The 15,584-nt window shown below is 43.2% G+C and overlaps 1 protein-coding gene and 1 long non-coding RNA gene across 2 annotated transcripts in view; one reads left to right on the top strand and one right to left on the bottom strand.

Moving 5' to 3' along the window:
• The window catches only part of LOC147109473 (uncharacterized), a 56,363-nt gene extending 49,232 nt beyond the window's left edge, over window positions 1-7,131 (bottom strand). The window contains exon 1 of the long non-coding RNA XR_015080285.1: window positions 6,906-7,131. This is a non-coding gene — a long non-coding RNA (uncharacterized LOC147109473). The remainder of the gene's footprint in view (window positions 1-6,905) is intronic.
• A 1,017-nt stretch (window positions 7,132-8,148) lies between these two features.
• On the top strand, window positions 8,149-12,160 carry LOC147109472 (actin, alpha cardiac muscle 1). The gene is made up of 7 exons (XM_086003439.1): window positions 8,149-8,256; window positions 9,255-9,396; window positions 9,746-10,070; window positions 10,479-10,640; window positions 10,733-10,924; window positions 11,321-11,502; window positions 11,819-12,160. Exons 2-7 carry the CDS (start codon window positions 9,268-9,270, stop codon window positions 11,960-11,962), a joined length of 1,134 nt encoding a protein of 377 aa, XP_085859565.1. The 5' UTR covers window positions 8,149-8,256; window positions 9,255-9,267; the 3' UTR covers window positions 11,963-12,160.
• The last annotated feature ends 3,424 nt before the right edge of the window (window positions 12,161-15,584 follow it).

Raw genomic sequence — 15,584 nt, 5'->3', positions numbered from 1 at the left:
GCCGTGGGTTATCTTTGCTCTTCATGATAATCTCGGTGTACTGAGCGGTTTTGGCAGAGGAGAATGAGGCCTGATAGCGCTTGATGTAGTCCAGACAGATCTGGAATCATTCGGAATATGTTGGTGTCTTGAAGTAGCCCCAGCCCAGTGGCAATAATGGCCTATATTTTGCGGTCGGAATAACGGTGCGGATATCAGCGCTCACCGTTATTCAGGAGAAAATCAGACAGCAATTTCCAGCGTCCACACGTAGTTAAGCGCTGAAATCAGGAAGTTGCTGTCTGAGTTGCCCTGCTCCTTCACAAGCTTCTGAAACACATGAATGGCATGAAGTTGCAGTACTTACCCATGAGATACCCACTAAACACACCAGAAATTGTTAGGGCTTGTCCATTCAAGTGTAAGTGAATTTTTAATGGAGTGATAAGTCTTAATTACTGGCAAGCAACCTCTCTGGCACGGCAAATTTACTTTTACAAGTGTAGCGTCTCATTCCTTCAGATTTTAATTATTGTTGGAGAATTTTTAAAATTTAATATTTAAATTAAAGAAATTATTTTTACTTTTTCTGTCTTTCTTACTTTTATTTCTCTCTCTCTTAATCCCATCTTTCTTTCCCTCTCTTTATTTTTCTTTCTGTACATTATTTTACATTGAACTAAGTATTCTAACTTACACTTCCTGGTTCAGACTCTGCGGGCTGGATTTTGTCAATGGGGATGTGATGGAGGCGGGACACCCACTTTTTGGGTTGTAGTCCTGCCTCCATCGACTTGTGGCCAACCCACGCTATTTTCCCTTGATTGACCTTGTTAAGCCTGCCCAGCGGGCTCAGCAGGCCAATTAAGGGACACCCGGTTACAGGTGCTTTTGACAAATGAAAAATCAGCGTTTGACAGCTCTGTGAAGCGGTCAAACACTGACAATCTGTCTTCTAACTCGAGTCCTTCTATTCAGACTCAGTTAGAGAGCTCTCCAGACCAGAAAGCAGAGGCTGCAGCTTTTGACAGTTCAGCGGCCATTCTGCTCTCTGTGCCGGTGAACTGAGGGACGCCCGAGAACTGAAGGAAGGAAGCCTGCAGGAGAAAGTAAAGGTAAATAAAACTTATTAAAACACTTTACACTTACCTCACACACTTACCTCTGCACACGTGCACCCATCACTCACCTGCACAACGGACATCTCAACCCCTCCAACCCCTTCAGACCGATGGTCCGCCTCGCTAACTTGGCGTGGTTCAGAGCCGTCAGGAAGCACATACTTCAGGGCTAAAAATAGGGATTAGGCAAAAAACTGCCTGTTAACCACCTGTTAACAGGCAGTTAATTGGCACTAATCCCCTTCCTGCCTCGGGGAGGCGGCTCCCAGCACAGGTCGGATACCTGCCTCCTGGGACATTGGCACGGAGGCGGGTTGGGGGCGGGATGGGTTCCTGCACCCTGATTCTGCAATTTTCCCACCACTCCCGCCTCCAAACCCACCTCCACGGGGCTTGGAAATTCGAGCCCTGCGTGTCTCTGTAAGGATTCTTCAATCTGATTGGTTGAAGAAGCACGCTGTTGCTTGCCCTGTTCACACAGATCCCCTGTAAAGGGCACCGTGCTTGATCAGACATCCGATGACCGTAAGTTGCCATTCAAAAGCCCACAAAACATCTGTGGGCAGCTGTAAGCATAATGAACAGTGGGTGCCGTTCGTTCGCCGCTGACCACAAAATCCAGGCCATTATGTTATTCACTATGTTAAGCCAAAGAGCAAAAGGTAATACATTCCAGCTGGCATTGAACAGGAGGAAATCAAACATGTAACTCTGTAGTGTAATGAAGTCATTCACTTCAATTTTCTTTCAAAGGCTAATTTAGCCAACAGACCTCTAGTATAGAATTTTGCTCTTGGATTTTAAGAATGACAGCCAGCTGCTATTTTGGGCAAAGCCATTATGCTGGGAATTCTAACATTATTGATCACAGTCACAATCATACTTTTAGCAACACTGTGGAGAAAGATGAAAACATGAACAGATATACAGTTATATTTGTGCTGAAGAATGGCATATGGTTACACCAGGTCTCAAGTTGACAGTCAGAGACTTATGGATTCTTGTGGAAAAACCCATAATGAAAAACGTCATTTTTCTTGGATTACCCAGAGGGTACAGGTCCTGCTTAAATGATAGGCTAATTCCAGGGTTAGAAATCTGATAGCAATATGTTGCAAGTAATTCTCTGAAATGTAGATTTGAAACGCTGCAATAAAAATATCTTTGAATTTTCAAACACGATCCCCACTATGAGAGCTGTCCTACTTCTGTATTAGGATGAAGGTTTTTCTCCAGCTGAAAAAATATGGCTTGCAACAAATTTTGGATTAATTGTTCAACAACTGCACCAAATGTTTTGCTGACTGAATTGCCTGTGTCTCACTGGCTACTGTGCTGGGCAATAACAGGTGGTCAGGACAGCTGGCGTGTGTTGGAAGATGATGGCTGGCAAGAGATTTGGGCCTCACATGATGACGATGCTGTTTCAAGGATTGAATTTGCATCACCAATTATTTGTACTGTTAGCTGGAAGTAATTTGTAACATGGTGATCTAAACTAGAATAACATCTTTAAAAATGACAAATACCATCGTAGTGATTTAAAAAAAAAAATCATTCTCGGGATGTGGATCTCCCTGGCAAGGCCAGCATTTATTGCCCATCTCTGTTGCCCATGAGAAGGTGGCGGTGAGCCTTCTTCTTGAACCGCTGCAGTCCATGCGGTGACGGTGCTCCCACAATGCTGTTAGGTAGAGAGTTCCAGGATTTTGACCCTACGACAATGAAGGAATGGTGATCTATGTTCATGTCAGGATGGTGTGTGACTTGTAGGGGAACTTAGAGGTGATGGTGTTCCCATGCACCTGCTGCCCTTGTCATTCTAGGTGATGGAGGTCGTGGGTTTGGGAGGTGCTGCTGAAGAAACCTTGACAAGTTGAAGCAATGCATCCTATAGATACTATATACTGCAGGCACGGTATGCCGGTGGTAGAGGGAGTGAATGTTTGAGGTGGTGGATGAGGTGCAGATCTTGCAGATTGCTTTGTCCTGGATAGTTGAGCTTCTTGAGTTGTTGGAGCTGCACCCATCCAGGCAAGTGGAGAGTATTCCATCACATTTCTAATTTGTGTCTTGTAGGTGGTTGAGAGGCTTTGGAGAGTCAGGAGTTGAGCCACTCACCGCAGAATTCCCAGCCTCTGACCTGTTCTAATAACCACAGTATTAATGCGGCTGGTCCAGTTCAGTTCCTGGTCAATGGTGACCAGATGTTGATGGTCAAGGACCTGGGATGATAATGACTTTGAATGTCAAAGGAAGATGATCATTGCCTGACACTTGTGTGGCGTGAATGTTACTTGCCACTTATCAGCCTAAGCCTGGATGTTGTCCAGATCTTACTGCATGATTGGAGAGGATCAGAGCTATTTTTTTTGAAATTGACAACCTTTGCACCTACGATAGATGGGAGATCCTTTACTATAAACTGAGAATCAATATTTTCAGTGTGAAAACATCAGGGCTGGATAAAGCAGAACTCTGCTGTTAGAACCACAAAAATCCCAGATTGGATCAGGCCGCAATGTGATCTTAGTGGGTTTTTATTTTATTAACAAGTTTGGAAACTGCTACTTTATGTTCATTTCTGAAAAAAATCTGATCATTTTGAAGATTGTCTCTAAAGGCATTCTCTTGAATATTAGGGAATTTGATGACATCCTGAATAAAATAAATAAAACATGACTATATTTATAGTGACCCCTTCAAACAATTAACTCTGTTCTGCTGTGTGGAAGTCTAATAATAGAGAATGTTGCAGGCCTTACCGGTTGCAAAGGCTGCAGGTACCTTTTTTAAATTCATTCTGGGGATGTGGCTGTCGCTGGCAAGGCCAGCAATTATTGCTCCTCCCTAGTTGCCCTTGAAAAGGTGAGCCGCCTTCTTGAACCATTGAAGGTACTCCCATAGTGCTGTTAGAGAGGGAGTTCCAGGATATTGACCCAGCGATGATGAAGGAACGGCGATATATGTCCAAGTCAGGTTGGTGTCTGACATGGAGGGGAACTTGGAGGTGATAATACTCCCATGCATCTGCTCCCCTTGTCCTTAGGTAGTGAAGGTGGCAAGTTTGTGTGGTGGTGCGGAAGAAGCCTTGGTAAGTGGGCAATAGTAGACACTGCAGCCATGGTGCACTGGTGGTGGCAGAAGTGAATGCTTGAGGTGGTGGATGGACTGCTTTGTCCTGGATGGTGTCAAGCTTCTTGAGTGTTATTGGAGCTGCACTCATCCAGGCAAGTGGAGAGTATTCCATCACACTCCTGACTTGTGCCTTGTAGATGATGGAAAGGCTTTGGGTAGTCAGGAGGCAGTGGAGTAAGTGAATATTTAAGCCAGTGGATGGGGTACCTACTATAGTAAAATCTATTCAACAATGCAGTGCCAATTAAGGTTCTGAGGCGATAAATCATTTTGTTTAGTTTTCTGTGAGAAAAGGATTTTAGTACCTGACACAGCTGGTTTACACTCCCAGTTAAGATCCTGTTGGGCTGGATTTTGCTGTAGAAATAATGGTGAGGCTAACAGCGCTCACTATTATTAACGTGGAAATTGGACAGCAACTTCTGGCGACCGCACATGTGCAGTTAAATGTGGAAATCATGAAGTTGCTGTCAGATGCAACCCTCCTCCAAAAGCTTCCCAAAAATGGCATCTCGCCATCAAATAAATTGAACGGCGTGAAGTTGCTGTACTTACCTCATAGATAAAAACTAAACTCACCAGAAAAAGTTAGGGCTTGTCCATTCCAGCGTAAATACCATTTTAACGGCATGGTAAGCCTTAATTACTGCCAAAAAACTTCTCTGATGCTGAAAAATAACTTTTACAAGTGTGGAGTCTCATTCCTTCAGATTTTAATTATGGCTTGAGATTTAAAAAAATAAAAGCATTTAAATAGTTTTCCCTTTTCTTTCTATCTCTTTTATCTCTCTGACTCTTAATCCAATCTTTCTTTCCCTCTCATTGTTTTGCTTTCTGTACCTGATTTGACATTGAATTAATTATTCTAACTGACACTTCCTGGTTCAAACTCTGTACTGCTTAGTAACAATCCTTCAATCTGATTGGGTAAGGAGAAAGACCGGTTCACACAGTTCCAGGTGCCCTGTAGAGGGCACTGAACTTCTGGCATGCAGCAAGACCTGGACAACATTATGCTTGGCTGATAAGTGGCAAGTAACATTCACTCCATACAAGTGCCATGCAATGACCATCTCCAACAAGAGAAAATCTAACCATCTCTCATTGACATTCAATGGCATTACCATCATCGAATCCCCCTGGGGAATCCCGGGGGTCACCATTGACCAGAAACTTAACTGGACCAGCCACATAAGTACTGTGGCTACAAGAGCAGATCAGAAGCTTGGTATTCTGCGGTGAGTGATTCACTTCCTGACTCCCCAAAGATTTTTCAATATCTATAAGGCACAAGTCAGGAGTGTGATGGAATACTCTCCACTTGCCTGGATGAGTGCAGCTCCAATAACACTCAAGAAGCTTGACACCATCCAGGACAAAGCCCTCCGCTTGATTGGCACCCCATCCACCACCTTAAACAGTCACTCCCTCCACCACCGGCGCATCGTGGCTGCAGTGTGTACCATCTACAAGATGCACTGAAGCAATTTGCCAATATTTCTTCGACAGCACCTCCCAAACCCGCAACCTCTACCACCGAGAAGGACAAGGGCAGCAGGCGCATGGGAACACCTCCAAGTTCCCCTCCAAGTCACACACCATCCTGACTTGGAAATATATTGCCGTTCCTTCGTCGTCGCTGGGTCAAAATCCTGGAACTCCCTCCCTAATAGCACTGTGGGAGTACCTTCACCACAAGGACTGCAGTGGTTCAAGAAGGTGGTGCACCACCACCTTCTCAAGGCTAGTTAAGGGATGGGGAATAAATGCTGGCCTTGCCAGTGATGCCCACATCCAGTGAATGAATTTTTAAAAATACAGTAAGTTCCAGTGCAAAACTCCACAGAAAGTCTATGGGCAAGTGTAACTGTAATAAACGGCTCCGAGAGCAAAATCCCTAACTGCACCGTGTAACGCTGTTTCTTGTTAACCTTTTTCAGTAAACTCCAGAGGCGGGGCATGGAGTCCAAATATCTGCTGCATTCCAACGAGAGACTATCATACAAATAGCAACCTTGCCGTACAGGCTGTCTGTGCGACAGCTGAGACAACACATTGGACCTAATTCAATGCTTCAGTTGAACTGTCATCCACCCAAATAGCTCGCGTCCGTAGCAGATAGTGTTACATCCTGCCTATTAAAACCTAGATGAAGGTCTGTCATTAAAATACGGGAAGCTTTTACATTTGTTATTTTTTTTGATGATTTTTTTGGAAAAGATAACAACTTCGTTTCTTTTTTAAAATGACACAGAATTCATAAAACTCTTTAAAGGACCTCAATGGTTCCCGTCCTGTGTCTGTCCTGGTAGACCGTGCACTTGGGCTGTTACGACTTCACATTAATAGACTGACTCGGGCACTCCACGCCTTTTGGTGCCCTCTGGAAACCAATTTATCTCCCAAACAACTGAAATGTCCGGGTGCCGCTGTATGTACCAATCCCATTCACAATTATAGTCATATACAATCCTAGCCTTTGTTCACCCGGAGTCATTTTTAAGCGAAAATAAGAAAAAAATCTATGAAGGAATCTGCCTAACTCGGCCCAGAATCAAAACAGACCTTGCACCAATACATCCGTGAAACGTACAGTTTCCCTGTTACAGAATATAGCTTGATATTTCTCAATCTGCAATAATTAAATATAAATGTAAATATAATTACGTAAATTGTTCCCACTTAATGTGCTTTGTTAGAGGCAAACCCGGAATCAGCTGATATCAATAATTCCATAGATCACTAGTAATTCCTGCAAGGAAATTCAAAGTTGCGTCGATAGAACCAAGCCGGGATCTTCCTCTGGAACCGCTCGGAGCCTTTCCTCGGTGTGGCGGGCCACAGTAACCCAGGAAATTCCTCTTATACTTTTCTATTTTTAGTTACTAAACTAAATCAGTTCACTCAACACGTCTGCAGCTTTAAGGCGTTTCAGAATATACCTCCTTCCCCACCCCCACCCGCTAATAAGTGAATGCATTCAACAGAAAGAAATGCCACAAATCTTCCGAGTGGTAATATACAGCTCAGTGCCATAAAAAAGCCGATTTCCTATCTTATTGAAGCGATGATCTGACAGCATTGCTTGCCATTATGTATGAGACAACATTGTTTCAGAGGTGGGACCACAGTTGATCTGTGATATTGTCAACAGTTTCATCCTACTGTGCACATATGTGTTCAACGCCACATGGCATTTTATCAATGCAGTGTGGTTTAAATGGGGATTACTACTACATGACTTGAAGTTAAATGAGTGATGTATTATATATAGATATACACACACATATATATATACTTATATACACTATATATGTGTCTATATACACTATATATACACAATATATTATTATACTCTATATGTGTGTGTGTGTTGCGCTAGAGTGACTGGTGCGATTTATCGATTATGATTGGTGCTAGAAGGGTGCTAGAATCACCGAGTAATCCAAAGATTCTGAACCGAGCAATGTCCTCAGAAATGTTTGCATTTGTGCCATTCACATCCTACTGTGATTGTAAACCAATTCACAACAGATCAACATCCGATTATAAAATAGAATGTAAATCAAATCTCTCTCGGGAGACATATGCATTTGATCCTCTGTGGCGCGATTGCTAGTCCATGAGTGATTGACTTTGCAGGCGAGACTCTTGCATTCCCACCTTTCGCCAGTCACGAATGTTTTCAGTTGCAATTCCCTATTTGGCCATCCCTTTGATGTTTCTGCGTAGGCCGCTGCAGGCTGCCGAAGACACTCTCCTTACATGGGCTAAGCTTGGAGCTGCCAGGACTGTGTACAGACTCTGCCCGTTTTCCCTCGGCAGCCGCTGTCTCCATTAATGGCTTCACTGAGGCTCAGTGGCGTGAAGGCTACCAAATATGGACAAGGTCCCGGGCTCTCCCTCAGGGGGGCTTTCTGTTTCACCAACACATCGGGGAATATAAATCCTGTCTCCCTCTCACTTAATCTCGACCCAGCATTGCAGAAGAGCCTGTCAGACTGAAGGTGCTGATCTGGTAAGTTCTCCAAACCTACCCAAGTCACTGGGGTGGGGCGACAGAGTGGAGTCCTCACAATGGAAACTTTTCAAACTTAGACAATTATGTCATTTTAAACACAGACTTGCTTAAGTGGAATTTAAGACTAAAGAAATGAGCGTTTACTTTCCTCGCAGCTTAAAAAATCGAAAGGAGTGAACAGTTCTTGGACTCACTGTAGCAAAAGATGAGGTTTATTATTCCATAAAAAAGGGAAAGTAAAAGTTTTCAAATTGTTCTCACTAAATATAATTTAAACAGTTTGGGGAAAAATCTCTATAAATCTCGGTCTTGGTTGTCTTATATCAATCTTTCCACACGTTGCCATTGTTTGATCAGGTGTCATCAGTGGAACTTTAAAGATTTAAATAGATGCCTTCTCAAGAAACTAAATGCGGGTCGAGAGTAACAGAAGAAAGTTTTGCTGGACTAAAAAAATCTTTGGTTAAATCACTAGACCGGAGCAATGGGAATTTAGACTGTGTTGAACCTAGGGTCAATATTTTATTAGAGGAATTTACAAGTTTTAAAACAACATAATTAACCTGTAAAGAAGTTCACCCAATTGAAGTCTTGAAGGACAACTTAACCCGAGCTTCATATTTTCTCTGCATGATATTGCTTTCTTTGCAGACTGCGATAAATGACATCTGGTATTGTAGGGAGGAATGCCACGCCAAACAGATGCAACCCAAACAAGCCTTTATGAAAGGAGTTTAAATATAATTATATAATCCAAGTGTCAACTATAGCTTTACGGCAGTCGGCACCTGGTGCTATGAAAATAGCTTTGCAGTTAAACCAGTTGAATAGCTAAATATCAATAAATTAGAAATTATCCATATGAAAAGCTATTTTATATCTCGCTGATTGTAGCACTGTTGTTTTTGAGTCCATACGCGGTTCAAGTGTGTTGTAATACAGTCCGTTGCCAATGTCTCTGATGGCTGTTTCATCACACCACGTTCTCTTTGTAGATCCCAAATCACCATGTGCGACGACGAGGAAACCACCGCCTTAGTGTGCGACAATGGCTCTGGTCTGGTGAAGGCTGGATTCGCCGGAGATGATGCTCCCCGAGCCGTCTTTCCCTCAATCGTCGGCCGCCCACGCCACCAGGTACCCAACACATGATGGTCTTTCACTTTACACCACATGGCATTAGGAGTAGTCTCGTCTTCCCCGTGAAGTGTAAAATTCGCCAGGATTATTTCTGCTTTGCACGTTTTATAAGCTTTCCCCAACTTGGCACACACAAACTTTCCCTTTACAAGGGTCTCCGAAGCGGTACTCTGAGTTTTTTTGATCACGCTACAAAATTTGCTCTTCAAATTCTTAACAAAATACTTACGTTTTTGGTCTGTAACGATAATTTATTTATTATCATCTTAAAATATAGACTGAACAATATGAAGATAGTCTACTCTTTAATGTTCAAGCTGTTAATGTATTCTTCTATACATCATAGGGTGTCATGGTGGGTATGGGTCAGAAGGATTCCTATGTAGGTGATGAGGCCCAGAGCAAAAGAGGTATCTTGACCCTGAAGTATCCCATCGAGCACGGTATCATCACCAACTGGGACGATATGGAGAAGATCTGGCACCACACCTTCTACAACGAGCTCCGTGTGGCACCGGAAGAGCACCCCACACTTCTTACTGAGGCTCCTCTGAACCCCAAGGCTAACCGTGAGAAAATGACCCAAATCATGTTTGAGACCTTCAATGTCCCAGCCATGTACGTCGCTATCCAGGCTGTCCTATCCCTGTATGCCTCTGGTCGTACCACAGGTAAGCACAAAAGTCACAGGCGATGATGCTTACTGACACAGCAGACGCTTCAGGCAATCCTCTAAAATTACTGCACTTACTTTGCAACTTAAAATCGAAGAAACAGTAGAATTTAAAGAATATTGATGTCACATTGTGTTTAAAATTTCATCCAAAGTATTGCTGTATATTAATTTTATTTAATAACATTGAAAAGCCTTATCAGTAATTTATCCACACTGAATGTACCATTTTTAAATTTTGTGTTACTTCATTGGACATTTCAAAATATAAAATTGACCTATACTTATTACCTCAGAAATGATAAATCTGTGCGGAGGGTGGGGTCATCAATGTAACTTTTGGAAATGTGACTAGAGAGCAGTGGTTCATGAAGTCCCTTTTTAAATTTACATTCTTTTACTCTAGGTATTGTCCTGGACTCTGGTGATGGTGTCACTCACAATGTCCCAATCTATGAGGGTTATGCTCTGCCTCATGCCATCATGCGTCTGGACCTGGCTGGTAGGGATCTGACTGACTACCTCATGAAGATCCTTACTGAACGTGGCTACTCCTTTGTGACAACCGGTATGTGGCTACCAGTTTACTTAGCACACTGCATTAATTGCATTCTGAAATTCAACAAGGGCCATCTCAATGATTAACTTGTCTGTCTACAGCTGAGCGTGAGATTGTCCGCGACATCAAGGAGAAGCTGTGCTATGTTGCCCTGGACTTTGAGAATGAAATGGCCACTGCAGCTTCTTCATCTTCCCTAGAGAAGAGCTATGAATTGCCTGATGGTCAGGTCATCACCATTGGTAATGAGCGCTTCCGTTGCCCCGAGACCCTCTTCCAGCCATCTTTCATTGGTAGGTATTCAGATTTATCCACACTGAATTACTTTGTTGGACATTTTGAAATATAAAGTTGACCTATACTCATTGCCTCAGAAATGTTGAATCATTCCAGTCAAATCTCTCAATTGAATTAAAACCTGGAGCTAATACATGTAAAGCTGTAATAACAACCTACTGGTTGAATATGTGCTAAAAAGGCATGCATTGGAGATCAGGCAACCATTGTTCTGTTGATATGTAGGTTGGGTGGCCATCTGTCAACAGATGTCTCATTCTGTTTTGATATGTACTAAATCTGAACAGGTGTGTGGTGTTGTTTTCTCTCCAAATCGTATGGCATCATTTTCATGTTATCCGCTTGAAAGTTTTTTATTCATAATAATTGTAAGACTCGCTCTATTCTTACAGGAATGGAGTCCGCTGGTATTCATGAAACTACATATAACAGCATCATGAAGTGTGACATTGACATACGTAAGGATCTGTATGCCAACAATGTCCTGTCTGGTGGTACCACCATGTACCCAGGTATTGCTGACCGTATGCAGAAGGAAATCACTGCCCTGGCCCCCAGCACTATGAAGATCAAGGTAACAAATTCAAAACTGTAATAAATATAAATGGAGTTAAATCTTGGAGCAACTCAAAATATGTTATAGGCAAAACTTGTACATTATGTCAGTACTATTAATAATTGTAAGAGAATTCTTACAACAGATATTAATTTAAAAGCTTTTATTCCTTAACCATCTGACTTTGATAACATGTTTCATTATTTTATAAAATAATATTACTGCACAATTTAAGATCTTGAAAATGTTCCTGCACTGTAATATATGAAGATAGATTTCAGGTAGATTTGCTTTAGTATATACCAGTACTAATGACCATTTTTTAATACTTCAGATCATTGCCCCACCTGAGCGTAAATACTCCGTCTGGATCGGAGGCTCCATTCTGGCTTCTCTATCCACCTTCCAGCAGATGTGGATCAGCAAACAGGAGTACGATGAAGCTGGCCCATCCATCGTCCACCGCAAATGCTTCTAAACGTCATGATTGTAACTTACTTTGAACTCAGGTTGACAAGATTGTGCCTCTGGTTACTTTGAATCAACAGGCCATTGGGAAACACAAAATAGTTTCAAAACTATTTTCATTGTACAGTTTGTTTACACATGTGCAATTTATTTGTGACAATAATATTTATTGATCTATGAATAAAACAAGACCGGGACTTGCAACTTATGAATAGTGTCTGAATTGGGGTGGGTTTGTGGGGGCAGGGGTGCAGAGTGTCGGGGTGGTGGGGAGGGCGCGGGTGGTGAGATGGACGCGGAGGCCACAGCATGAGAAATATTTCCTGGAGTCTATTTACACTTCCAAATTTAGTGTCACCACCAAATGTTGAATTTAAAGTAGCACATAAATTGGTTGGAAATCTCCAAATGACTCCAGGGAGTCTCGCCCACCTGGCTCTAAGGACAGGTCAGGCCTTGAATCAGGCTGCATTCACTCTATTATTGTAGTGTCCGTGTGAATGAAAACCACTTTGCACCACAACTACAGTTGTATAATTCCACCCTTGCACTGCAGGTTTAATCCACATGAAGCAATTTTGGCTTGGTACCAACACTAATCCGGTTCTGCAAATCCAGAGTAAGGGCCTGTACAGACTCCACAGCTCAGTGGAGTGGCATGCCTAGGAGGTGGTAGTCTTACACCAATTACTTTGACATTAGGTAGGGTTGAAATCTAGTGACGTTAAACCTGGTTTACAAAGTGCTCAGGGGGCCAATTTAAATGTTTACAGTGCAGGAATTCTCCCCCGCCCCCCTACTTTTAAAACATTTGGATTTTGAACTGTTGTAGTAGGGAGTTCTGCTCACCCATATATCCAGCCATACATAAAGGCCCCTCCAAGACAAAACTGTTCCAGTTGCAGCCAGGCAATGTAAACCCCATTCTGCCTGGCTGGAAATGCACCTCTAATATTGCCTAACACTACTAAATGAGCAATTCAATAGACAACTTAGGTGTGAATCCAACACTGAAATATAAATGGACTCTTGTAAACACTGTAGGGGGTTTCTCTTGCTCTTTCTGGTCTCCTGCCAGGCTTCGTGCAATAATTACCCTTGAGTGGTTCGACCCACTCCCCGCTACGGTTCTAGACCTTGGACTTAGGTGCAGAGAACAGTAGTGCAGAGAAAGAACTCAATAGACCAGGTTGAATAGCACGAAATGGATGCTTTTATTTTTAAACAGTTTGAAGCATTACAAAATACATGTCATAGGCACAGATTAAAGTTACTACAATCATGCACAAATTTATGAACTTGACTCTATGGAAATGGGGAACACACGGCACATCGAAAAAGGGGAAACACATTACGATTTCCCTTAACTCCCTCCCCTATACCTAAACTAAGTTTCGACCTGGGGAACTTGGGATCATGCTCACCACTCTCGAAATCGCGAGAAAGGGGGTTCGCAGCCTTTTTGGCACCGCTTTCCGTCGTCACGTGGATTTGGAAACTTCTGGCGCAGTCGATATTCTCTCCTCCCTCGAGGCGGTGGGGTAGACCCAGCCTCGATGAGCGCTCGTTAAGGTTGAGATCCACTAAGTCAATTTGGGTTCATGGAGCAGACCCAGATGCAGGCTATGCACTTGGGAGAATCTTGTGGCCTAGATCGCCAGTCCTCCAGAGGGTTTCTTCTCCGTCGGCCTGGGTCGTCGATGATCTCCCGACCCCAGTACCCGGGCCACCCTCGTCGTCTTCTCGTCGTGGCCGAGCCTTGTTTGGCTGAACACCGACCACGTTGTCCTTTTACCGAAACCGTCCGTCTTTAAAAAGACGAAAACGTTTTCATCGATCTGCCGAAGTGGAAGAGGCGCCGATCCGGGCACCGTCCGCCCTTCGTTCGTTCCTCGTAGAAGAAAGTTCTTGAAGAAATGGAAGCCTGAAGTCGCCCAACAAGAAGCCGTGGCAGTGAAGAAGAAGTTGTTCAAGTAACCCGAAGTCCGAAGTAACTTAGATGGACTTTCAATCCATAGTTATACTCTTTTGGGACAGTCTTATCTCCCGCCAAATCATAGTCCTGTCTTTGTATTAATTTTGGCGGGCAGAAATCTCTGCAGGGGCGCTTTGTCTTGTAACGGAGCCGGTGATAACTTAAACTGGCCTTCCTGGCCGATAATGTCTTTCAATGTCTTTTGCATTGTCACCGTGGCTCGGTTCGCATATTGATCGGTCCGGACATTTTCCTTGATGGCTGCTAAACGGTTTTTCCTTTGTACGATAAATGGGTATAAGTGTTTTTACATTGTCCGCCCATATCTTGATGGGCCCCATCCTGTACTTATAATCCATTGAATATGTATGCTGTTGCTCTGAGTTTCGGTTCCCAGAGACTGGCTTTCGTGGGCTCACTGTCTTCAATCCACAAGCCTGTCTGGCTTGCAGTAACAGAAATAAAATGGTTCATAAACTGATCACGGGGCCTGGCGGCCATTTTGTATGCCCTTTTATCAAAGGTTTTTCTGTGCAAGCTTACTTTGGTCAATAAACAGTCTTATTTTATCCAGTTTTCTTGCGTGATTTTTGCTGAAAATTGCGAATCTTACAGGCCCCCCTGTGATACTGATAGCTTGCTTAAAGTATCAATAATCCTTGATGAGCAAATTTTCCCTGATTCCCCACATCCAAACATTCCTGGCACTTAACTATCTATGCCCCTCACAACACATGCAGTTCCCATTTCCGGAGAAAATGAAAATTACCTCATGCACATTTGGAATCATAGACAGCAAATCTTAAACTATAACACCTTCACCTGTCAGATGGGCAGGGGTTGATACCCTTTTGCGCCATCTGCATGCATCTTTTATTAATCCAAAAAAACTTAAGAACAACTAATAACATAACAATACTTATTTCCTTATAACCCAAAACAATCAACAAAAAAAAAACATTTTAAATGGAGGGACGCTTAATCTTATACTAGCAGCTTAGAGTGGGGTATCTGCTTCCCCCATCCGCACATAGCGTTCTCTCCATTCTCCTGTGTTCTCGTGCCTCTGGAGGCGTTTGCCTCTTTTGCAATGCACGAAGAGCAAATATATCACAATCAAAACCTGACATACTACTAGGATATGGGATGCTATTCTAATCCAGGCGGGGACCTCTATGTTGGTGAACAAGTCCCACCATGGTGGGATGGTTATGTCCAATATGTCTTTTCCTATCTCTAAAGTCTTCTGCTCCAGTGTGTAGAAATGTTTCTGCGAAATTATAACGGCTTTTAAAATCTTGGTGAGGTGTTCGGGAAGAGGGGGAATGACATAACCAAAATGCGCGACAAATCGTTGTAAGTCTGTGAAATTCTCTTTGATAGTGATGTGTACGGTGGAGGGCGCAGGAATGGGAACAATTCGTTGTTGTGCCACTTGAACCTCGGCCCTGGGTTTGAAACAGAAACTGCTATCACCGACCGAACACCACTCGTGTTGTCCATATCGGTACTGAGGCGCTGCAGTGGTGACGCAGTATGTCCCACCCCCGATATATGCTACCTGTGGGGGCACATGGTCCTCTGCCATTGCCTCCATGGTGCAATTCACCGGCTTCGCGCTAGCGGTTCTGAACCCGCACTGTGGTTTCAAAAAGGC

This window comes from Somniosus microcephalus, chromosome 12 (genome assembly GCF_052327205.1).
Source record: "Somniosus microcephalus isolate GS21.2 chromosome 12, FLI_Smic_1.0, whole genome shotgun sequence".
NCBI lineage: Eukaryota > Metazoa > Chordata > Chondrichthyes > Squaliformes > Somniosidae > Somniosus > Somniosus microcephalus.
The sequence above is the reverse complement of the archived record's forward strand: the minus strand, read 5'-3'. Positions and strand labels throughout refer to the sequence as shown.